General features: G+C 41.8%; 1 protein-coding gene across 1 annotated transcript in view; it reads left to right on the top strand.

Annotated features, from left to right (window-relative positions):
- Positions 1-6,674: 6,674 nt before the first annotated feature.
- Positions 6,675-26,373, top strand: part of BARX2 (BARX homeobox 2) — a 59,248-nt gene continuing 39,549 nt past the window's right edge. Inside the window, exon 1 of the mRNA XM_034421958.3 lies at positions 6,675-7,372. Within this exon, the coding sequence (XP_034277849.2) occupies positions 7,183-7,372 (190 nt within the window). The 5' untranslated portion in view covers positions 6,675-7,182. The remainder of the gene's footprint in view (positions 7,373-26,373) is intronic.

Here is a 26,373-nt window from a genome sequence, read left to right on the forward strand (position 1 = left end):
GTTTTTTTTACACTCACATGATGACTAAACTTTGTTAACTTAAAACTGTAGAGTTTTAAAACAGAGGTTCTTTAATTTAAAGCCAATCCGACTGACTGAGACGCGGATTGACCGGTCTGAAATCAAAAGGCCCACGGGGGAGGGGAGAGGAGAGGGGGAGGGGAGAGGAGAGGGGGTGGGGAATCCCCAGCGGCTGCTTCTGAAGCAAGGGAAGCGCGCACTTCGCTTTCCCAGAAACCCATCCCATTGAGGTCAATGGGAGTTACTCTCGAAGAATTTGGCAATTCTCTTGCGCGCCGTGACTTTTCTCGGCTGTGTTGGGGTCTTTTGCACCGGCGTTGCACACGGGCAAAGCGGACACAAAATACACACAAGGGGCCGCTCGGTCTCCGCTGTGTGGCTTTGGGCTGGGGAATATGCGCCTCGAAGGTTTGCGTCTTTTCCTCTCTTTCTGATATTCAATGAGGGAGGAGGGGGTGTCGTTTGACTTGTTTTAAAGTACGCACAGACACAGACACACACACACACACACACACACACAGAGAGAGAGACAGAGAGAGAGACAGAGACAGAGAGAGAGACACACACAGAGAGAGAGAGAGAGAGAGAGAGAGAGAGAGAGAGAGAGAGAGAGAGAGAGAGAGAGAGAACCTTGGGAGAACAAGATCCACCTGATTGTCCCTCTTTGGTGCTTCTTCCCGATTTTTTGAATCGACTTCAGACGTTATTCCTAACTGCCTTAAATGGCTAGGCTTTATTCGTTTATTCGTTTATTGTTTGTTTATTGTTTGTTTATCTATCTATTATTATTCTCTTTTATTCATTAAACATGAAACTCAGTCAAAATATATCACAAATATTATTGACTGATGCTGATGGTTGATACGGCTTGCTGCCAACATCCTATGTATTATATTATTATTAGTTAATCTTTGAGGCTGGTTATTATTAATTATTATTTCTAAACAATAATAATAATAATAATATTTATTATTATTATCAAATTATTTAATTATTATTATTAATTATTATTATTAATTATTATTATTATTTAATTATTATTAATATTAATTATTATTAATAATAATAATTTTTAAAAACCTGGATATCACGATTGTGGAGAAGAAAAAAAGTGTGGATCCTCGACATTGCCATACTTGGTGACAGCAGAATCGATGAGAAACAACTTGAAAAAGTCACCAGATATCAGGACTTGAGAATCGAACTGCAGAGACTCTGGCATAAACCAGTGCAGGTGGACCCAGTGGTACTTGGCACACTGGGTGCTGTGCCTAAAGACCTAGGCAAGCACTTAAAAACAATTGGCGCTGACAAGATCACCATTGGTCAGCTGCAGAGGCCACCTTACTGGGATCTGCTCGCATAATGATACATCACGCAGCCCTAAACGCTTGGGAAGTGTTCGACTAGTGATTTGGGATATGAAATCCAGCACGTTTGCTGTGTATAAAAAGAAAATAATAGTAATAGTAATAACTTAATCTTTAATTCGATTCACAGTCTGGGACTGTTAAAATCTTAACAGTTCAAGCCCTAACCAAGGATCTAAGAGCTGTTAAGGTAATGTCTAAGTACATACCCAGTTCCGAGTAAGGTGGCTCTTTGCAAAGTCAGAATATTCAGGTCTGATAAATTCAAAATTTCCATGGGTATTGCTCCGAGGGTTCCAATTACTATTGGTACCATCGTTGATTTCTTCCTCCACAATCGCTCAACTTCTATTTGTAAATCACAATATTTTGTTTTTGTTTTTTTTCCTAGCTGGTTCTCTTCGATTGGTGCATCACCTGATATTGCAATATCAATGAACTTGACTCCCCCCCCCTTTGTTCTTTTCCGCAATAGTCATGTCAGGCGTGTTGCTGTGGGCCCGATGTCTGTCGGCTTGGATCGGAAAGTTATTATTTCATGTTGTATCTCTCCCCTTCTGATTTCATTGTATGAAAGTTTATAAACCTAATCCCTTCATGCCCGGATTCCAAGTTAAGTAAACAAAGGCAGGACTGGATTGGGAGGAGCAGAATTACAGAAGTGATAAAATAAGAAACGAACAGGCAGATATCCCACCGGTTCAGCAAGAAACTAAGAAAAGGAGGGGGGAGGGGCACGGCTTCCTTGCCCTTCTTCGCCCAATTGCAGAGTCACTGCAATTATAGTGACTCCATCGCGAACGATACGGAGTTGCTCCCTAAATGTGGGTTACTACAGGATTTACCACGGGGAAATCAAATGAATTCTAGATATATGCAGGTAGAGATTTCTAGATACGGAAATATGCAGACCTGCTGGAGATGTTATAAGATAGGAAAGCTTATTATTACTATTACTATTACTATTATTATTATTATTATTATTACTATTACTATTATTATTATTATTATTATTATTATTATTATTATTATTATTATTATTATTAAATCTTTAGTGAGATTCACAGCCTTTGAGGCTGGTTAATAGCTCAGCAGCTCGATTCCTAACCAAGGACCTAGGAACTGTTAAGGTATCATCGGAGGATGTAAGCTGTTCTGAGTAAGGTGGTTTTTTTGTAGAGTCAAAATGTTCAAGTCCGGCAAATTTAGAATTTCTAAATATCAGGGTAGCCCTTTGGGTATTGCTCCAAAGGCTCCAATTACAATCGGGACAACACACTATTATTATTATTATTATTATTATTATTATTATTATTATTATTATTATTATTATTATTTTACATATAAAAATAATTTTTATACAAAGTCAGAGTATTGCCCCCACAATCCGGGTCATTATTATTATTTATCCACACGGAATAAATAAAATACTATTCACCCAGCCACTTATCCACCTTGGAAGGAGAAATTTAAAACAACATTATTATTTTTTTCCCGTTTGCTTGAGGTTTTTTTAGTCCTACTAGAGAGCGGAGGGCCATTTTTCTGATGGGGGAAGGGTGTTTTTTTAGAAAGTTTTCGAGAGAAAAACGCGACAGGAAGGAAGAGCGGCCAAGCCTGGAGGCTGCTTAAAAGCAGGAGAAGAGAGTAAGGATCAAAGAAGGGAGAGCAACGTGTTCTTTGAATGGGTGCGGAAGAAGGGAGGGGTGGGTGGGTGAGTGGGGGAAAAAACATTCAAGACGAAGGGAACGGCTGGAAAAGCCCCGTTCCCTGGCGCAAAATGGTTTTGGGGAAATACTGCAACGCGCTAATAGGGCAACGCGTGGAACGGGAACGTCGAGCGGAGCGCGAGAAATCTGGGATTGGGGGTTTTCTCCGTGGTCGTAGGAAGGTGGTGGGGTGCGAGTTGCGGGGAAGTCCGGTGGCTTCTACCCGGAGGAGGTGGAGGAGGGATATAGAGGAGGAATTGCTCCGTCCATAAAACTCCAGGCTATTCTCGAAGAAGGGTCAAAATTGTCCCTGACTGCATCTAATGGGGGTGGGGTGGGGGGTCCCGTCCAAAGCGGACCCCATAAGTGCAACTCGCGAGCCTGATTTCATCCAATCCAAGTGCAATTTGACCGCTAAAACAGCCCGGGGAATAATTTGAAGAGTTGGTTAGGTTTTCCTCCTAGATTCCCGATTACCGGACTATTTACCTTGTGTGTCATATATTAGGGGAGTGGGGGAAGAGTTCCTGATCCCGGGGTGCTACGTGAGGGAGCTGCACCCTGAAAGAACCTTCCGTCCCAGGATTTGGGGACGTTTGCAAAAATCCCGGAGCCGAAGCCCACGCAGGAAGGAAGAGACGCGCTCCCCGAGGCGCGCTGTCAAAAGCCAACTCCGTACGAAGCCAGCCGAGAGCCGAGGAAAGGAACGAAAATTGAAGGCTGTTAAAGGTTTGGCTTCACCTGCCTGCAGCTCCTGAAGTGGAGAAGAAGGTTGGCTATTGACTGAATCGGCTACTGGGGGCTCTTTCCCCACAAAGGAAGAGCGCTTTTTTGTTTTTTGTTTTTTGCGGGAGCTGTCTGCGCGGGAGCGAGCGAGAGCGTGATCGGTTGATTTTTCACGCCACTTTTGCACCTCGCAGCTCCCGCGTAGATATCGAAAATCCAGGAGCAGAGCGCTGACAATGTACATAAGCCTTAACATCGATAAAGCCGATAGATAGATAGAGAGAGAGATGAGAGAGAGAGAGAGAGAGAGAGAGAGAGAGAGAGAGAGAGAGAGAGAGAGAGAGGGAGGGAGGGAGGGAGGGAGGGAGGGAGGGAGGAAAAAGAGAAAGAGAGATGGAAGGGAAAGGAAAGGAAAGGAAAGGAAAGGAAGAAGAGATGGAAGGGAAGGGAAGGAAAGGAAAGGAAAGGAATGGAATTACGGTTGCGACCCTCGAGCTAGTGGTGGGAAGGAAATCCCAGGAAGCCGAATAAAATTCAAGGTGGTTTTGCAGATTTTCGGACCTTGAGTCTCTCTTGATCGTGGCTGACTGGAGTACCCATTCAGTATCCTGAATCGCCAAAGGGTTGGATCGTTGGATCAAGTCCGTGGGTGGGAAAAGCTTTCTCGTTTCTTTTAGACGTCCAAGTCTACGAAGTCGGTTCCTCCAAGCTCAGTTAAGATTTAGCAGGCAGATGTGTAGGATTGCGCCTGGGCGCATCTCATCCCTTGAGATGATTTCACACCGAAGCCTATTTACCCGCAGAACCCATTTGTGGCTAATAGGACTGTTTTAGAACCCACAGTTTCTGTGTGCGTGGCTGCGCGCGTGTGTGTGTGTATGTATGTGTACAATGCTACAAAGTACTATAGTTATTTGCTAGGATATTCTTAAGAACAAAGAATGGGATGTTTCCATTACAAACACAACTTCCATATACTCAGAGACCATCTGATGCTCCGGCCAAGGTTCTCTTCTTTTAGCGGACTCGGCCCCGAAGACCTCCCTTTCCCAACGATTCCTGCAAGCCTTCCATCCCTTGGGGATTTGCGCACGTTTGCTGGGAAGCAAATATTAACCGGCCCACCCAAAAATCATTGAAACGGGACCGGATCACAGTCAGGGCACCTGTTAAGGCCCTGGGCGTTATATTGAGCTGGGTTAGGCCAGGACCCCGTGTTGAACTTCACCTGAGTCTAGGGTCCCTCTGATTTTCCCTTGGGAAAAAAAGCAGAACGGGGGTGCTATCAGCGCTATCGACTGGAGCCTATTTGTGGCTTGGCATAATTCGGATCCAACTAAAAATGCCCATAGTCAAGGCGATGGTTTTCCCATTTGCAATGTATGGCTGTGAAAGTTGGACCATAAGGAAGGATGAGCGCCAAAGAATGGAGGCTTTTGAATTATGGTTCTGGAGAAGACTCCTGCCCAGTGGTGAAATCTAATTTTTTTTTACTACCGGTTCTGTGGACGTTGCTTGGTGGGCATGAAAGGGGAAGGATACTGCAAAAACTCCATTCCCTCCCCACTCTGGGGCCAACCAGAAGTGGTATTTGCCGGTTCTCTGAACTACTCAAAATTTCTGCGACCGGTTCTCCAGAAGCTGTCAGAACCTGCTGGATTTCACCCCTGCTCCTGCCAGCCCCTTGGACTGCAAGGCGATCCAACCGGTCAGTCCCAGAGGAGATCAACCCTGGCTGCTCTTTAGAAGGCCAGATCCCGAAGATGAAACTCAAATACTTTGGCCACCTAATGAGAAGGAAGGACTCCCTGGAGAAGAGCCTAATGCTGGGAAAAATTGAGGGCAAAAGAAGAAGGGGACGGCAGAGAACGAGGTGGCTGGATGGAGTTACTGAAGCAGTAGGTGTGAGCTTCAATGGACTCCAGAAGATGGTAGGGGACAGGAAGGCCTGGAGGAATGTTGTCCATGGGATGGCGATGGGCCGGACACAACTTGGCAACTGACAACAACAAATCGAAGTCCACCAGGGCTTCCGGGGACCCCTTTATGTCTCCAATGGAGACTTTAACGGTTCGTTGTTGTTTTTTCCCCAGCTTCTGCTGCAAAAGCGGGAGGGAAGATGCATAGAAGCCTAGATAGCTCAACAGACTAAGCACTGTAATTTAACACCAGCTGTCTGCAATTAAAGTAAGATCGAATCTCTCCAGGCTCAAGGTTGACTCAGCCTTCCATCCTTTCTAAGGTAGGTAAATTGAGGACCCAGTTTGTGGGGGCAATAAGCTAACTTTGTATAAAAATATACAAAAGTATGAAGGCTATTGCTTAACGCACTGTAAGCTGCCCTGAGTCTCCGGAGAAGGGCGGCATATAAATCAAATTTTTTTAAAAAGTGAGAAGATACCCACGGATGACGACATTATCAATAAAATTTTGGAGTGTGCTGAAATGAATAAATTGACATTTGAAATTAGGGAACAAGAAGATAAACAATATTATTTGACATGGGATTTATTTTATCAATGGTTAGACAAGAAAGAATGGAAATGAAATAGGAAATATGAAATGGATAAGATAATAAAACATATAAAGGGTTTTTTTTTTCCCCTTATAGAGGACAATTCACTGTTAAATAGTTGGTAAATGAGAATAATAATGTAATAAACTGTTGTATAAGAAAATGTTGGATGGAGGATTAAGCACAAAAGATTTGTAACCGATCAATACACTTTCTGTCATTGTAATGGATGATAATCGTTTTATGTTTGAAGTTTTGTTTAAAAATAAAAAAAAAATTCCAAAAAAAATAAAATAAAATAGGAGAGGCGGGGAAGTGAATCCTCCCTTACACATAGACGCACACGCACTCTCTCTCTCTCTCTTACACACACTCACACACACACACTAACACAGCCAAGTCTTCACCCCAACCCCTGGGCCTTCTTCCAGCTGGAAGAGGGAGGGGAAGCCAATCCACACCTCGGATTCTTAAAATAGAGAGATGACTCGCTCTCCCGCACAGCCCGCGGTCGAACAATGGGGTCGCTGCGGATGATAGGCGCCTTTGATTGACAGCTGGGGTGTTGTGAGGAAGGGCTGGGTGCGCGGCTCGCTCTCTCCGAGGCTTATATAGAGGCTGGAGGTGGGGAAGGCAGGAGGAGAGCGCGGCTGGCAGGCAGGCAAGTAAACAAGCAAGGCAGAGAGTCAACCCTACGAGAGAAGCAGGCAGGCAGGATCACTGGATCCGTGGATCCCCGCGGCCGCCTGTTGCTGGGCTTTTCTTCGCCTCCTCGCTCACCTCCCGAGGTCCGGCGGTCCCTCCGGGTTTCTACCTCTTCCCCCCCCACCCCCCACCCGCCATGCACTGCCAAGGCGGGCTCCGGCTGCCTTCTCCCGGGCAGCAGCTGAAAGCAGCCAGGCGGCGCTACAAGACCTTCATGATCGACGAGATCCTCTCCAAGGAGACGTGCGATTACTTCGAGAAGCTCTCGCTCTACTCCGTCTGCCCTTCGCTGGTCGTCCGGCCCAAAGCTTTGCACTCCTGCACCGGTAAGAGGCTCTCTCCCCACTCGAGAAGGACGAAGCTTTTTTGGGTGGGTGGGTGGGGTGGGGGTGGGGGGACAGCCCGGCTGCGGGGTTCTGATCCTGCCTCGGGGGTCCAGGTAAAGGAAGCTTAAGGATGGATGGAGACCTCTCCTCTCCTCTCCTTTTTTTCTCCTGTCTCCCTCCCTCCCTCCCTCCCTTCCTTCCTTCCCCTCCTCTCCTCTCCTTTCTTTCTCCTGTCCCCTTCCTTCCTTCCTTTCCTTTCCTCTCCTCTCCTCTCCTCTCCTCTCTCCTGCTAATTTCCTTTCTCCTTTCCTTTTCCCTTCCTTTCCTTTCTCTCAATTTCCTTTCTCCTTTCCTTTTCCCTTCCCTTCCTTTCTCTCAATTGCCTTCCCTTTCTCCTTGCTTCCCTTTCTCCTTCGTTTCTCCTTCCTTTCCTTTCTCCTTTCTCCTTCCTTTCGCCTTCCTTCCTCCCTTCCTCCCTTCTTTTTGTTCCTTCCTTCCTCTCTCTCTCTCTCTCTCTCTCTCTGCAAATTGTTTGCCAAAGAAGCCGCAAAACTCTTCCCTTAGAAATAGGTTTTTAGGGGCGCTGTCGCTATTGAATGTCAATGTTTGTGGTCTTTAAAGCAAGGAAGGCTTTTAATGGAAAGTGGCATACACAGTGCTTGTCGTATTACTTGTCCAGCTGTAACCCTCTGAGAAGCAAACCAGGTGTGTGTGTGGGGGGGGGCACAGACTTACCTGAAACGAATATTCAGTCAGTTGGTTGCAGGCATCCCACTTTGAATTTTACCAGGAGCAAAGAGAGTTTCACATGCGCACACACAATTATTAAGGGTAATCTCTCGCAAAGCGAGATTATTGCCAAGGATTTGGGATCAGCAACTGGAGAGATTATCTGTGTTTCAGAGAAAGTCTCAGTTGCTCTCCACCCCCATTTCCCAGTCCCGAAACTAAGATCCGAGTGTGAGAAGGAACTTTAGAAACCAACCCCTCTGATTAGGGCAGATCAATCAAGCAAATAATTCCCAATAAGTCTGTTTCTCAAATGCTTGGCAAGCAAATGTTTTCCCAATTGTCACTTACCATGTTATATCTCCTATGACTTCAAAGGCAGCAAGTGCCAACCGTTGGTGCCCACGCCGACAATAGAAGTGTATCCTCTCTTGCATTTGTCTTTCCGTGTTGACAGGCAGGCAACTGTCCTCCGGATCCAAAAAGGACCCAGAAATAATACCCAGGCGAAGGGTTTAAGTAAGGGAAGGAAGGTGAATTGGATAAACCCTTCCAAGTGCTGTTAGGAGCTCAGATCTTCAGATGGGGCTGCTTACAATACACCCGTAGTTAGTACTTACTACATGTACACTTGTCTTCTAAAGTTGAGCTTCTATGCTGAGCCGGGCAACCCAAGAGTCCAAGATAAAGTCATCCTGCTTTCTGATTATATGCAGAAGAGCAAATAGGATTGATTGTAAATTCTGCATGTTGTGATTTTGGGATTAAAATAAGGAGAATTATTTTGTCTATGGAGACAGCTGGACTTCTTTTTTTTTGTTTTTTTTCCTTGAAGACGTTTTGCTTCTCATCCAAGAAGCTTCTTTGGTTCTGAACTGAAGAAGTGAAGGATCTTATAATTGGATGAGGAGCAAAAACGTCTCCAAGCAAAAACCAAGGAAGTCCAGTTGCCTTTTGAAAAAGCACCTTTGGGAGAATGGTTTTGTTTTCATTTCCTTCCCATAAAATAGTCAGCTTTCCCAGTATTTTTTTTAACAGTTACAGAACTTGGCAAGAGAGCTGAGGCAGCTTTGGACTGGGCCGGAAGAAGCAGGAATCAGTTAGAGCTTTGGTTTAGTGTAGTCCTTGTAGACAGATCTTCTTTCACGAAATCTTCTCTTTTCCAATCCTAAGCAAAAATTAGATCTTTTTATATATGGTTCAGAAATATGACCTCTAGCATGGTTCTCCTGTAGATGTTTGCAAAGAGTTGCTTATCTTGCTTCAAAAGTCGATGCTCCAATTCCATTTCTTGCCTTCATATTATTATAGTATAGTGGCTGCATTTTGTTCAAGCCAAGACACACTGAAATGCTCTTTTTTTTTTCTAGCTCTGAAGTTTATTAGAATAACAAATCAATGAAACTCGAGTTCAGGTATCCTACCAAGCCATTTTGCTAAATCAACCCCAAATTGTTGGGTTTAAGATATAAACTGAGATTTATAAATAACGAAGGGTAGGTTCACATATCCCGCCAAGCCAACATCAAGGAAAACATCCTAAATCTTAACATAGTGTGTGAATTCAACCTTTTGCCCGGCTTAATTTAATTTGCAGAGTTAACATCAGGTTAAAATATAAAGAAATGCTTTGTTGCTTTGAAAGACGCGTGGGATTTCTATATAATAAATAAAGTGTCCCATTGTCTTCGAGGATGTAATCCAATTCCAAGACGATTGCAACTTATTTCCTTGTTAGGAAATAAGATTAACTGAAATAGAAACCGATTAGTTACAATGAACTTGCAAGCATTGGGTGTAAAGATTGATCCGTTGACATGCCTATGATTTAAATGTGATGTAAACTCACTAATACTTTATTCAAGTATTAAACTGCAAGACCCAGTTCGCTTAAATCTTTGGGGGCAAATATATTTCTTTTATTATGAAGCTACCCAGGCCAATTTCTCCACGCTTTTCTAAAATACTTCATTAGGAAATATTCTGTCCCTGAAAATCAGCGAGTGTGTAATTGGAGAATCAGAAAATATTTTAATCCATTTGTTCTCTTTTGGGACAAGAAATGAAAATGTGTTCAAAAAGTGTATTGAGTTTAATGGAACCAAAAATCCTACTAATCCCAATTTGATCAAAGGATAATTTTTTTTCAATTGTTAGCCCACTAAGGTTGTGTTTAGAAATAATTTAACATTGACTGTGGCTAATGCAAAAAGTTTTAAATACAGAGCCCCCACTAATAATTGTATACATTTTACCAAGTATCCAACAGAGCTGTTGTGTAATAAATATTTTAGGATGGGGAAAAGTTATATAATATATTTAGCCAATCAAGTGGAACATATTGGCACAGCGACTGTAACATTTTGAAATAAGCTCTGTGTGCTTTGAATAGCTAAAGTCTTACTCTCACCTGTTCTACTCCTGTAAAACCAATGGCAGTGTAACTCCGATCAGTAAAATTAGTATTTTTAAACCCCATTTTAATAGAACAGGTGTTCTCCTGTCTCCAAAACAAAAGATTGCGCTGACATTTAATGGTGTGTAGGTCGCTTTTAAACTTAACATTTAAAAGAAAATTGTGACAGTTTCAATTTTTTTTTTTTACTTTGAGGCTGTTACTTGTGCTAAAAGCCAAAGTCATTAAATTTGTCTCAGGAAAAAAAAAAAAAGCCAAGAATTGGAAATCGGGTGTGGTTACTTCATCAAGCAACCTGTGTGTGTAGATTAAGTATGTTATCATTAATGCAGATCTCAAGAAACTGCATCGATCATAACATGAGTGGCAAAACATTTTTGTGACAAATAATGTTTAAAACAAAAGCAGAAAGTTATTGGGCAGGGATTCTTTTGGAAGGCGTATCTCTTTGGGCTTTAATTTAAATCTATCTATTCCCATCTGACAAGGAAGTTTTCTTTATAAAATACTCCTAGATTTCAGTCACATATATTAAAAAGAAGTAAGTTCCATCCAATTCAGAGTGACTTATGTCTAAGACAACTAAAAATTGGCTAAAAGATTTCCAACTGCCCTCTGCCAGATTCCTATCTTTTGGGAATCACTGATTCCATTCTCTAAAAAAATAATTGGATTCCCTATAACTCAAGTCTGGCAAAATATGCCATGTAGGAACACAATGTACAATTAATTGAAATGTTAGGGAAGTGCTTAAAGGCACTGACAAATTCCACTTTACAATTGCCTTATTACAATATTATATTGTCATTCATATTTTGTATCAATTTCCCCCTCATTTTTCATTCAAGCCAAGAATTTCCAATCAAGAATTGCTTATTAAGAAACCCACAGGCAAAACTTCCAATTCATTTGCATTTGCTCACATCCTGATCTTTGAGAGATGCCATGAAATGAAAGACAGTCGGATATAAAATAAAAATCCCATTAAAATAGATCAGTAATCTGTTAGACGTTACAAGCTGAATCGCATTCATCAGTCTCAAACTACCTTGCATGCAAGTAATTAAAACTGACAAGAATTCAAAGCTCTTTGAAACTTGTAGTTCTTCTACAAGTTGTGGTGAATGACTACTGAACACAGGAATATTTATTTTTGAGTAAATTGCACTATGGAAATACCTCTCACTCAGTATTGTATGAAAGATCGGTACATACAAATATTTTTCAAAAGGAAATAATAGTCTGCTCAGAATCATTTGGAGGAACCTATATATCCAGTAAATATTTTTTTTAAAAAAAATGACAGCTATTTTAATTTGCTGCTTTCTTTGTAAACTTCCAGAGAATCAGCATATTTAACAGCAGAATGATACGAGAATGTGAAATTAATTTTAAAAGGTATTTTCCTATTTCAAATGCTTATCTTGATTATTATTAACTCCTGTGTTGGAAAAAAATATTAACAAATAGCTACAGGCTGTTCTCTTTAATTTTTCAAATGGCTCATAACCAAATGCGGGTGATTCAGTAGCTATTCATAGATCATTCAGTTGCAAAAACTTGTATGCAATATTTACTCACAGCACTAAATCAGAATTCCTCCACAGTTGCTCTTGTGATCTCAATTATTTCATCCAGAAAGTTACTCTGGATTGTGATAATAGATTGACTCATGGTGGGAATATAATTATTTCTGTCTTTATGAGTCTTTTTTTTTTTTTAATCAAAATAGGAATACAGATATAAAGTAAATTTCTTCCTTTGCCCTGAATTTAATAGTTGAAACTTCAGGCGCACAATTGCTCATGGAAGGAAAGCCGGCTACTGATTAAGAACATGAAATTGATATATAAATATGAGTGAAATATATACGGCCTTCTGTAACTACAGCCAAATTGCCGATTTAAACATTGCCTTGTTTCAAGCTCAATGCCTCAGTGAGAAGCAGGGTGCATTGAGAAATTCAGCACAAAGGTAACTATTAATAATGATACATGACATTAATAACAATACGCTCTTTAAGACAAACAACTTATAGTGGTCTCCCTGCTTCCAATTGGACCTACTTATTTTAAAACCTTTCATTCGTGAAGGGAGCAAGTGCTGTATTACTCTCTTTAAGCATGACCGCTCTTAATTGAAACCATGTAAAATTTACCCAGATATTATACCCAAGGCAGTTTCTAAAATGCTTGGAATAATAATCTTCATGATGAATTGCTTCATCTTCACAGCTGTCCTAAAGAACAGACTTTTCTCATGTTGGCAGTCAAATCTCTTAGTATTTGTGTTGGCTGGAACTTGCCAACAATCTTTGTTTCATCTTAGAGCACATGGTTTGCTAAAGCAAAATATGACTTTCCAACATAACTATTGGATCTTTACAAACTTACCTCTAAAATACAGAACAGTTCAGCAATGTCCTTTTCTCACTCAACTGATTACTGAATACCAGATGACAATGTCAGACAATTTCACCCCCACAACGGAGTCTTCCCGGTCTCATGCTTTCTCTTCAACGTTCATTGTTGATAAAGGAATGCCATCAAGCTCACAGTTAAATCGACTGTAATAAATACTGTCCTATTCATGCATCTTGCTTAAAGAGGACTAAATCAGGCAAAACAAACGCAGACTGTTGGAGTCAAAGGAAGAGGGGTGGGGAATTCACGAAAAGGTCAGAAATAGGGTAAATTGTGTTTTATGATTTAATTCCATAACCCATGACAAAAAAAAGACAGAAATGCATCATCATCGTGGGTTTATAAGTGTCCATAAATCATATTGGGAACAAATTCTGGAAGTGAATTGCTTGGTCTCTTCCAATTTTGAATTTATCAGTGATAAAAGCAGTTCTAACTCAGCCATTGAAAATTTCCAATGATCTGATCAAAGAAAGTTGGTTAATCAAGAGAATGGACAATTTGACTGCTTTTGGTTGAAGGAGAAATGCACAAGTTATTAGCTAAGAAGTGGCCATTTCGGGTGATTCTCAAAATACACGTAAGAGATAGATTACCGCAAACTTTTTTTCTTGAAATCAATCTGTAGAAGGCCTGAGTTAAGTTATTGTATCTGGTTTATTCCCCACCCCCACAAAAAATAATTATAAACCACTTTGAGATTGTCTTAATGATGAAAAACCAGGAGAGGAAATGTATAAATATCAAATGAATTACTCATAATGATATACATGCTTACCTAAAACAGTGTTTTATTGGTTTTGAAGGCATGCATATACAAGAAAGAAAGGGAATAGAATGCATTTATAGTAGGAGATTTCAGATAATAAATAAATTTCTTCCTTTGTCCCCTTTGTCCAATATTTTAGCTTTTCCAACATATTGGTAGCAAATTGGAAAGCATGAAATGCACAATTGTGCCTATCAACAATTCATTGTTCTGGGAAATGGATTTTTAGAATGCCAGGTGTTGTGACAACCAACTTAAAAAAATGGTTGATTATGTAAGAATTGCATGAGTTTTCTTGAGCCACATGATAGATAATCCTTAATCCAACCAATAAATTCTTTTTAATTTATTTATTTATTTTTAGTGGGGAGGGTTGTTGCTGCGTTGTTTTTACTAGAACAATGTAGCAAAGTTAGAGCTGTTGAGACAAGTTCATTCAAAACAGTGGAATCTTTCTGTATGGATGAATTTATGAGATCCAAGTAGCAATAGCAAGATTTCTTGATTTGCACCATATAGCTTAATTAGAATATCCTTCTAAAAGAGATTGTACTAACCAAATTCATCACCACCAGGTTAGGTTTCAATCTCTGAATTTTATCTTTGGAGCCATATTGACCACAATTGTTGTCACTTTGTTAAAAGCCAACTGATTTAACATTGTACTTTCATAATTTCAGCTTCCTTTTGCTATTAATTTGATGCTGATTTTGTGAAACAGCCTTTTCGTCATGGATTTTGGCACAATAAATAATAAAGTCAAGTCAAGTCAAGTCAAGTCAAGTCAAGTCAAGTCAAGTCAAGTCAAGTCAACTAAACTAAACTAAACTAAACTAAACTAAACTAAACTAAATCTTTCAACAAAGAAAGGGCAGTTCACTGAAAACACAAGATGTTTTGGAACTGTACCAATGGAGTTAATGATTTAAATGTCCATTTATACATACATACATACATACATACATACATACATATATATATATATATATATATATATATAACTATTCTAAAAATACGAGTTCCAGGTATATTAGTAAAGAAAGAAGCAGACATTCTGCGAGCTCCAGAACTTAAAATTTTAAAATAATTAAGAAAAAATTATTCTATTAAGCTTTTGTCAGGCATCTGCTGACATCGTCAGAGTATTAAACTACCATTACAGAGATAAAGGCAGAGATAATGTCATGGGGCTTAGATTAATTAATTTGGACGTTTCCTTAATTGCGACAATGTTCTCTCTGTACAAACTGACCTGGGTAGGTAGAGTAATGATTAACAGGTCAGCAATTCCCACTATCCAAGAGGCACACTTTCTGAACACCTTATAGTGAATTCGCCATTCTGTCTGCTGGTCCTCCTGTTGCACACACATTGCATTGTGGCGTGACTAGAATGTGCAACTGTTACAATTAAACAATAAACAAAAAAACCTCTAGCACGCATATGTTAGCAAAGCTTAGAGTGCCCCTTTGTTCTGCATAACCGAAAATCTACCATGCTGTTTCTCAACTCGTAACAGCCCTGGCTTGCAATTGCCAATAGTAAGGGATGTTGGGAGATGTAGTTTAAAAAAAATGAAAAATCATGAAATCATGAAATCATGAAATATCCATGATAATTATAAATAAAGAACTAGTTACCCCAAAACTGTAATACAATCTACCCTGTTTCTCTGAAAATAAGACATCCCCGGATAATAAGCCCAATCAGGCTTTTGAGCGCATGCGCTAAAATAAGCCCCCCCTGAAAATAAGCCCTCCCCGAAAATATTTAAATCCATGCGTAGCTGATCCCCACCATTTCCTCTGGTTAGGGTTAGGGAGACAGAGCTGGAAATCAGGTAAGACAGCAAGAGGAGCCCCATCTTGCTCCACACACCCAAAATAATAAGACTTCCCCGAAAATAAGGCCAAGCGCTTATTTTGGGGTTCAAAAAAATATAAGACAGGGTCTTATTTTCGGGGAAAGGTATATCAGAAGTACAGAACCAGAAGTTTCTCAGAGCTACCCGTTGACCCTGAAAGCATTGAAGGTGCCCCCCAAGGCCGCACCCCAAATTGCCACACAGATGGAGAATTTTAATAACTTTTAATAATTTAATAAATGCATGGGAAGTAGTTTTACTTCCTGCATTGTATTTATTGCCACTTTAATTACATGTCACTTAAACCATTTAAAATTACAGTTCTTCCTGGACACACCCACTTTTTGGCAGGTCGGTTCTCAGATTATTTTAGGCCCTCAGAAAAATTGCACACTCCAGTTTTAATAATAGGATCGACACTTTAATGCTATCTCTCCTATCGGCTACAAATTGCCTTGTAATCTTGGATCTGGAGAGGTGGTTGAGTGAAATCACTGCATTGGGCAACTCAGGTGCAATGCTTGTTCGTGTACAGGGAGAAGATAACCCTTAGGTGACTCGAACTTCATTTAAATTAATTAGGCATTATTTCGTATTAAGTTTGCAATGATTGGGGTCATTTTGTCAAATGGAGCCTCATACTAAGAAAGATCAGTATATTTTTCATTAGGGCTATGCAAACAGTTAATGTTGTGTTAGGGTAGAGAAGGTGGAGGAAATAGAGGAAGGAAATGATCAATGGCGTATTATCAATCGCTGTAGTGCAGGTGGTCCTTGACTTATGATCATTTGTTTAGCAACCGTTCAAAGTTACGATGGCAGGAGCATCTGTGCATGCACAAAAGCTGTTTTATGTATGGCACATGTGTTGATTGAAGTTCAGTAGTGCATTCCTATAATACCACAGGTGGTATTCAGCCAGTTCGGACCAGTTCTAGCGAACTGGTAGCGGCGACTGCGGGTGGGCTTCCCCCCGCCCTCCCCCTGGTGTAATTCCGTCCTATTTAGCCACATTTTTGAGACCGGGAGCAGTTGCGGAAGGCATGCACATGAGCAAAGCACATGCATGGAAGGCTGGGCGCAACTGCAGAAGGCATGTGTGTGCGTGAAGCACACATGTGCGCGCACAGCAAACCGGTAGTAAGAATCTGTGAAAACTACCGCTGCATAATACTTGTCAGCCATTCCTGAAATCGAAGTTATAGTCTTCTGAGTTTTTCGATTCATGCTGGAGCCCATCCTCAGAGAACTTCTCTCTGTGGTTGTTGGAGAATCAAGAACACCCGTCTCCAAATCTGAAGCTGGAGGTGCACTCATGTCATTTCCATCCATCCAATTTCCTACACAATGAAAAGTCTGCACTTCACACGAAGCTCTTCTGAACTAGGCAGGGAGTAAATCAGGGGTGAAATCCAGCAGGTTCTGACAGGTTCTGGAGAACCGGTAGTGGAAATTTTGAGCAGTTCAGAGAACCGGCAAATGCCACCTCTGACTGGCCCCAGAGTGGGGTGGGAATGGAGATTTTGCAATATCCTTCCCCACTGGAGTGGGGTGGGAATGGAGATTTTGCAGTATCCTTCCCCTGCCATGCCCAACAAGCCATGCCCACAGAACCGGTAGTAAAAAAAATTGCATTTCATCACCGGAGTAAATAGCCCATTGAAAAGATTTCTGATGGTCAGGCCATCCAAAGATGCAATCTTTTAACATTCCAGGTGTAAATCACACAGTCTTTGGAGGAAGCAGAGAAGCCCTTTTGAAATGATTAAGTTGTATCACAGGAAATCCAAAGGGTCAGTCACAGCTTTCGTAGCCAGCCTGATCAACGCTGGAAGCCCAGAGAAGCAGAAGATTTATGACATATTATAAAACAATCCAGTTGTTATATCGGTGACCCCAGAAGCTCGCGATGGTAATTTTTTTTTTTTTTTAATGGAGAAGGTCAGCAAAAGCCCCAGCGTGGAATTGTTTTAAATTTGATCTGGGACACACTTCAAAATCCGCATGGAAACTGTTTCTGCTGAGACCCACTTTCCCCGTTTAATTGAACGGATAGTGTTACGGCATTCCTGAGGGATGGCAGAGAGCTGTGGGAAAGGGAAGAAGACTGTATGAGTACAGTGCGTGCGGATTCTTTTTCACCCTAAACCTTATTATCGGCCCCGTAACAGCTGTATTAATTCGCTTAAATAAAACAAACACGACATAGTAGGTAATACTGTTTATCAATCTCATTTACACCTAGCTAGAGGGAGTTTGCATTCTGGCAATGGTATAGGCCACAGGAATGGGATACGATCCCTTATTTGCAGAACTCTTTCCATTCTAGAAGGATTATAGGTTGGCTGAGGCCATGCCCTGAACGCTCATAAATATTCCAACCTCCATTTAGGTTGACTGCAATGTCCTTTCTGGTTTGCCACAGACCGTCACAATTTGTCCGATGGAACGTGCAAAATAATTATCCGATTCCCAGTGACGACTAGGATGAGGAACATAAAATAAGCCAGCCCAAAGTCATTGCTGTTATGCAATTGTGATAACTCTTGTGTCAAAGAGAATTGGTGCAGCTGTAGACAAGGTATGAATGCAGGGCTCTCCAGATGCTGTTGAAGAATTCTCAGCATCCCAGCTGTCAGGATTTGATACTGAAGGATGCTGGCTGTCACACTTCTTCCACATCTGGCAAGCTGCGTTTTGTTCTCCTTGGGAATACCAACATATCCTTCAGCAAGCTTTGAAATGTGACATGAGTTTCTAACTTAACTGAAGATCAGACAAGATCGTCTGTTTTGACTGAGTATTTTTATAACCAGGCTGGAAATCGGCTTACTGTGAATTCTAGTTTCCATTTGAAGCATCCAAACTGGCTTGGTGACTTTGGGCCAGTCCTTCTCACAGGGTTATTGTTATGGGAGGAGGAAGGGGGTGTTGAATTGATTCACCTCCTTATTTGTAAAAAAATAATAATAACGGGATACAAATACAAAAATAAGAAGAATGGAGTGGAGAGTTTCTTTGTGAATTGAGTTTTGCGGTGATGCTTATTTCTTATCAACAAGCTGCTGTAAAAATCTGATCTGGTGGACAGCTAGCTTGGAAGCCAAAAATAGAAATAACATATATTAATTGTTAATAACAATAACATATGTTGGTTTTAGTCTGTTTTAGTATGTTTTAATGTGTATTTATTGGGATTGTTTCGCTGATGTGAGCCGCCCTGAGTCCTTTGGAGAGAGGGCGGCATATAAATCCAATTATTAATAATAATAATAATAATAATAATAATAATAATAATAATAATATATAAATGGCCACCGAATCAGCAAAATACGGACAAAAAAAATTCTGGAAAAGGTTCTAACCAGTGGTGGGTTTCAAAATTTTTTACTAATTTCTGTGGGTGTGGCTTGGTTGGTGTGGCATCGTTTGGTGGGCGTGGCTTGGTGGGCGTGGCAGGGGAAGGATACTGTAAAATCTCCATTCCCATCCCACTCCAGGGGAAGGTTACTGCAAAATCCCCATTTCCTCTCGATCAGCTGGGACTTGGGAGGTAGAGAATAGATGGGGACGGGGCCAATCAGAATTGTTATTACCGGTTCTCCGAACTACTCAAAATTTCTACTACCGGTTCTCCAGAACTGGTCAGGACCTGCTGAAACCCACCTCTGGTTCTAACTGTGCTTGGGTAGTGGCAGTTGGTAAAGCATCCTGTTGTAAACAGAGCTTCTTCACAGGGGCCAAACATCTTGCTATTAGAATTGTGTTAACCTGGTGTTTTACACACACCCTGGCAGTCAATGCCACCAACAACTTCGCTGGCCTATTCTTTCCATGCCATTTTTTTTTTCCCAGCGTTGCTCTGAGTTAGTTAAATTTAGCCCTTAATGATAGCCCACAACACAAGAGTTTTGCAAAGTCCCTCAACAGATGCTAATCCAGAATTGCTTGAATGGCTTGTATTATTCCACCTTGCTCCTTTTCCTCTTAGCAATTGTCTTGACCTTCCTCCTCTGCCTTTATCCGATTTCTTTTTCTCTTTTTTACTTTTTTTTTTTTTGACATTAATCCCCCGGTGCACAATGCCTGCTTTATTTCTCAATCGTCACAAAGTCAAGGAATCCATTCACTCTGAGGATTACAGGATTTCTTACAAAAGAATTGAGAAGAACCAGCGCATTAAGGTTGTGGTTTAGGACGATTAAGCCTCCTTTTACTTTACTAGAGGTGAATAACAGTTGTTTCACCTGCCTTGTGAAAAATCCAGCATAAATGCTGAGTGATTAGGGCTTTCCCCCCCCATCCTCCTCTACCATTCAAATCACTAAAACGATTGCAGTGAAAATTAAATGCCCTGGATGAGTTGATTCACAATGATTTCAAAAGGTGCTGATAGGCTTCGGCTGCTGTAAATTCACCTAGCATGGCATGTATTAAAACAGCCTTTAGATCCTAAGTACACTTACAGCCAGCATCTGAAAAAAGAATGAATGCAACAAGGAAATGTCAACGCATTTGACATACGTATACATACACATGCTATACGGGGCCATATGTCTCTGGTTAGTTGTCTCGGGGGGGGGTGGGGGATGCTAAGTTTCTTAAAATAGCACTCATGGATTTCCAATGCAGGATCAATGCAGGCTTAGATTCCTGACAGAAGTTGGGCTCACATCGGTGGTGGGTTTCAAATTTTTTTTAGTACCGGTTCTGTGGGTGTGGCTTGGTGGGCGTGGTATGGCTTGGTGGGCGTGGCATGGGAAGGTTACTGCAAAATCCCCATTTCCTCCCAATCAGCTGGGACTCGGGAGGCAGAGAATAGATGGGGGCGGGGCCAGTCAGAATTTTTACTACTGGTTCTCCGAATTACTCAAAATTTCCGCTACCGGTTCTCCAGAACTGGTCAGAACCTGCTGAAACCCGCCTCTGGCTCACATGCTGCAGTAAACCATCATTTTCTTGGGTTTCGCTGAGCATGAAGAGGTTTTTAAACCATGGTAGGCCCATTCAATGCTGGTTTGATGGGATTGAATTTATTTATTTTTATCCCACTTTTATTATTTTTATTTATATGCCAAGGCAGAAAAACATACCTAATCCTCTTTCCTCCTCCTATTCTCCCCACAGCCACAACCCTGTGAAGTGGGTGGGGCTGAGAGAGAGTGACTGGACTAAGATCAGCAGTGGTGAAATCCAAATTTTTTAACTTCCGGTTTTGTGGGCATGGCTTGGTAGGCATGGTGTGGCTTGGGGGCATGGCAGGGGAAGGATACTGCAAAATCTCCATTCTCTCCCCACTCTGGAGCCAGCCAGAGGTGGTATTTGCCAGTTCTCTGAACTACTCACAATTTCCGCTACTGATTCTCTGAACTGCTCAAATTTTCCGCTACCGGTTCTCCAGAACCTGTCAGAACCTGAAGATCAGCCAGCTGGCTTTCATGCCTAAGGTGGGACTAAAACTCACAGTCTCCTACTGATTGGCCCAAAGTCACCTAGCTGGCTTTCATGCCTAAGGTGGGACTAGAACTCCCCGTCTCCTGGTTTCTAGCCTAATGCCTTAACCACTAGACCAAGCTTTGATAAACAACAGATGAACAAAATACGCAACACAGCACAATGTATGAACCTAAACAATGCAGATAGTGTAACAGATTGCATGGTGCAGATATTAGCATTCTGTAGCCCAATATTTTGCTTTGCCAAATTCTACCTAAATATTATGTTCCCGAACCATTATATTTTCAGCAGTCCTAGTGAAGGACTCCCAAGTCTTATGTGATGTAATGGAGGTTTCTTCTGGACCTCAAACTTCCTGCCAGGGGACAAGTCCAAGGCTACGTTCTTGATTTGTCTAGAGAAATCAGGGCATTTCCTCTTGCCAACTGTAAATCCATAAGGTTCGTTGTGGGACTGTTTTTTTAGGTTGTAGCATTTCTGCATTTTTTTAAAAGAGCAGTGCTAAGTAGTTCTGGTAATCACAGCAGTTGTAATTCTTGGCTGATCGTGGTGTTCTTGACAAGCTAAACAGGTTTAGATCTGGTTAGTTTTGGATGGGAGACTGGAATGTACAGAGTACAAGAAAGCAATCTAGTACAGAAGAGCTGTGAAGAGCACAACATGGCGTAGCATTGGTTATTTAAGAGATGATGTGTCTTCCGTAGTTTCTGCCAGCCTTTCAACTGGGCAGAGTTGACATGTTTTCAACACTTTACACTGATAAACAGGTGGGACTTTGATTCTGTGATTGTGACTAACATCTTAAATCTTTTGATATCCAAAAAGATGAGTGTGCCTTCTCTGTCACACTACCTACTTTCTGGAATGTCATCACTTCTGGGTTTATCTGTCCCACCCTGAACCTTGAAAACTTGAGTTAAGGCAAGCAAGTTTTGTTTTTTTAAAAAAATATTTGTCAAGTTTTTTTTTATTATTATTTAGAAGAGTTTCTTGTTCTGGAGTCTTTGGTGCCCTGCATTCCAATATTAATTCCATTATATGGCTTAGGACCTGGTTATCTACGGCAGTGGTCACCAACCTTTTTATCGCCGCGGCCCGCTGAGCGCGCGCAGGGGTGGGGGCACGGCCCAGGAGCTTTTGCGCACGGCCCATTGCGCACGGCCCAGGAGCCTTTGCGCTGCAGCGTTCATGTCCCCCGGCCGCTGCGCGGCCCGGTGCCAGGTACTCCACGGCCCGGCACCGGTCCGCGGACCGGGGGTTGGGGACCACTGATCTACGGGACCGCCTGCTACCACCAATAGCCTCCAACCGGCCAGTATGCTCACATAGAGAGGGGCTCCTCCAGGTGCCATCGGCCAAACAATGTCGGCTGGCGGCCCCTAGGGGGAGAGCCTTCTCTGTGCGGGCACCTACGATCTGGAACGAGCTCCCTCCGGAAATACGGAGGATCCCAGATCTGCGCACCTTCCGTCGCGCACTTAAGACTTTTTTATTTCATCAAGCTGGCCTGGCCTAAATCTTCTCCCCTTTTTAAATGCAAATTTTAATTTGTTTTTAAATTATGGGGTATTTTAAATTTGTTCAGCCAAATTATTTAATTTGTTTTTATTCTATTTTAAATTTTTATATTTATGTGTTTTATCCTGTGGTTGTTCACCGCCCTGAGAAATTTAAATAAATAAATAATAAATTATATGCTGTCCAGAGTCACTATAAATTTGGGTAGACACAATAATAAACACATTTCAATAAATATCCCAAAGGTGCTTTTTCAAGAGGCAACTGGACTTTCTGGTGGTTTTTTTTTCTCTTTTCATTTTTGGAAGACGTTTCGCTTCTCATCCAAGAAGCTTCTTCAGCTTCTCATCCAAGAAGCTTCTAGAGCTGAAGAAGCTTCTTGGACGAGAAGCAAAACGTCTTCAGAGAAAAACCAAAAAGTCCAGTTGCCTCTTGTAAAAAGCACCTTTGGGACAACCATGACCTGGATCAGGGATCACCAACCTTTCGGAGCTCAGGGACCACTAAATTCATAATTTTAAATACCGCGGACCGCTAATATAAATAATAAATAAATAAATAACTTTATTGTCATTGTACATGTATACACAGTATACCCATACAACGAAATTCACTTAACACCCAAAGACCAGGTCCAACACACATAACAATCCCCAAATACCCCCCACCCACCCACCACAATTCCCCACCCCTAAACCACTCAAACATCCACACAACAGACCAAGTAATACTGTCCAATAGCTAATAACTCTTTGTCAGCTGTAAACTACTTGTGCCTGAACATGCAGAGCACTCACTAAAAAATACACAAACAATAAATAAATTAAAAAATACCGGTCTCTGGAGCGTCGAGCCCCTGCATATACATGCGCCACCATCTTAAACAATACCCATCTGCATAATATGATCTGCGTAATGACCAGCTGGGCGGGCGTGGCTAAGTGGTCATGTGACTGGGTGGGCATGGCCAACTTGATGTCACTCATGTCGAGGGGCATCTCGCCAGCCTCTACTCGCCCCTCCCCTCCCACCCACTCCTCGCCTCCCCTCCCGGGCTCCTTAGGGCCCCCACAGGAAGCAGTTGTTGGAGCAAAGCAGCCATCAGGAGAAAGAGTTGGCAAAACAGCTCAGTTCAAATTGGATCTGGCAGAGAAGGAGGCTCAGCAGAAGCACCTCACTGAGGACTATGAGCATAGGCTTTCCAAGCAGAGGGAAGACCTGCGGGAGTGCAAGGCCAGGTACTGGCGCCTGGAGGCTCAGCAGGCTGAGACGGTCAGCCAGTTCCATCCATGATGCAGTCCCACTGGAACAAGGCCCTCCGGCTCTTCGCCACCAGCGGCACTTCCCTCCAGCCTTTGCCCAAAGCCCTGCGCCAGGAGGCCGAAGCAGACCCCAAGTTGGAATTTCTGACCCACACAAAAAGACCCCAAAGGGGGAGACTCTCTGCAGCAACACAAATGTTCATTGCACATATCTGGCCCAGTGGCCATAGTTTGAGGACCCCTGATTTAGTGCAATGTAAAAAATGCAAATAATTTTTCTGCGGACCACCAAAATTTTCTCACGGACCACCAGTGGTCCACGGACCACCCGTTGGTGACCACTGACGTGGATGACTGAGAATCTCCATAGATGTTTCAATAAATACATCACGGAAATCAACGGAAGTGGAATTCAGCTGAAGGAAAACTTAACCCACAGCCGAAGAGAACAGGCGTTGTTGTACAGTAAGCAGAACTTGGAAATATACAGTTGACAGTTGTATCGGAGCACCTGGAGTCTAAATATTGTACCAGCTAGTATTAAAATAGAAACCTGCTGGCGATTGGCTTGATTTATGTGTCTGGAGTGGAATTGGCCAAACGGTTACATACTGACCTAGGTCCAGCATGCCTTCCACCTTCAATTCGAGTATTGCAACCCTATGAAAAATGGCAGACAAATTCCCGGTGATTATAGTTGTGAAGGTGGCCTCTGTCTTGCTTTGGTTCAGTGTTTGTCATTTAAGCCTCCTGCATTTTTTCAAGTCAGACATATCTTACATCCATTTGGGGAATGGCATGTTTTTAATAGGAAACCTTATACAAGCAAAGCTAATTGTTTGTCTCATCCAGAGATGTGTAACCTAGGTCTCTGAGGCCAACTTCATCTCAACTGTTCTTTTGCAACCCCAGAGTCAACTTTGGCCATGCTGCAAACTTCAGCAGAAACCAGGCAGGGGGATTTCCTTCTGACTCTTTTCTGCATTGGAAGAATACTGTTGGGTTTCTTCTGTTCCATGATTTATACATTTAAAGAAACACAGAGGATTGCAATATCTAAGGTAAAGGTAAAGGTTCCCCTTGCACATATATGCTAGTTGTTCCCGACTCTAGGGGGTGGTGCTCATCTCCGTTTCAAAGCCGAAGAGCCAGCGCTGTCCAAAGACATCTCTGTGGTTATGTGACCAGCATGACCAAACGCCGAAGGTGCACGGAACACTGTTACCTTCCCACCAAAGGTGGTCCCTATTTTTCTACTTGCATTTTTTACGTGCTTTCGAACTGCTCGGTTGGTAGAAGCTGGAACAAATAACGGGAGCTCACCCCATTAGGCGGCACTAGGGATTCGAACTGCTGAACCTTTCAATCGTCAAGCTCAGCGTCTTAGCTACTGAGCCACCACATCCCTTCTGTAATATCTACCACCTCCCTAAAAAAAACAGGGGGGAAAAATACTCTATGTGCATGATTCAGTTTGAACGGCAAATCTTACAATTTGACTCACTGGACTGATGGGATCCATAGCCCATGAGATGGATATAAAAGTCAACTTTCAATAGCTAAAAGCAAGATGGGGACCCTGTTCTTCTGCAGCATGGCTGCTAACCTCAAACCATTCTTCGACAACGAAGAGAACATGGTACCCACACAGGAAGGATATGGTTTTGGAGACTCTTGGAATTTTAGGAGTAGACCTTTCAGATAGATGATATTGTTGATGGCCTGTCCTGTGATTTCTGAAGTGTGGCTCCCCAGCCAGAGTTTAAATACCTCATGAAGCACACTTCATTGATCATATGAAAATCAGGCCACAATGATGTCCACATAAAAGTTGGGAAAAATGGAAATTTTGCAATCCATGCCCAGAATCCTTGAGAGAGCATCTTCTACTTCCAGAGCAAATATCCAGGAGATGGAATCTATTATACTGGGAATTTTAGTTATGATGATTCAAATACTTTTAGGGAGGACTCATTATTTTATTTCCTTTTTTTTCTCTAAAGATGCACTTGTTATACATCTGTCATATTGGAAGGCAGTTAGTGCATTCTCTATTATCAAAGTTCATTTGTAACCTGTGCATGCATGACTGTTGATACTTATGCTCAATTTACCACAGATTAGATTTCTGTCTCTAGTGAACCTATATGAGTCAAATGGACTTTCACCTATTAAATTCCTTTCAGTTTTTTATAATTCATTACGAATAGGATTATATTTCCTATGAGTGCACCCAAAAGCATGCATGAAATTTCAACTGTTTGCATCGTTCTCTGTAATGTAGAAGTAGAATTGATTTCGGTTAGGTGTGAAGAAAGAGTTGGGAAGCTTGTATGTAGATATATTTTTATATTGATTGCCATCATCCTCAGAAATTCATTTGAAAGAAGGGTTTGTGTAAATGCAAAATCCCTGCATATACAGCAGTGTTCAAAATTGTGGAAACCTTTTGGGAAAAATGTATTTTTGAGGTTTGATGACTAATAACACCACTTTTTTTTTTTTTGAGTTTCAAGATAATCCTATTCCACTGCTGGAATGACCTGGGAATAGCCCAGACCTT

Source organism: Pantherophis guttatus, chromosome 9 (assembly GCF_059756535.1).
Source record: "Pantherophis guttatus breed Tessera chromosome 9, ASM5975653v1, whole genome shotgun sequence".
NCBI lineage: Eukaryota > Metazoa > Chordata > Lepidosauria > Squamata > Colubridae > Pantherophis > Pantherophis guttatus.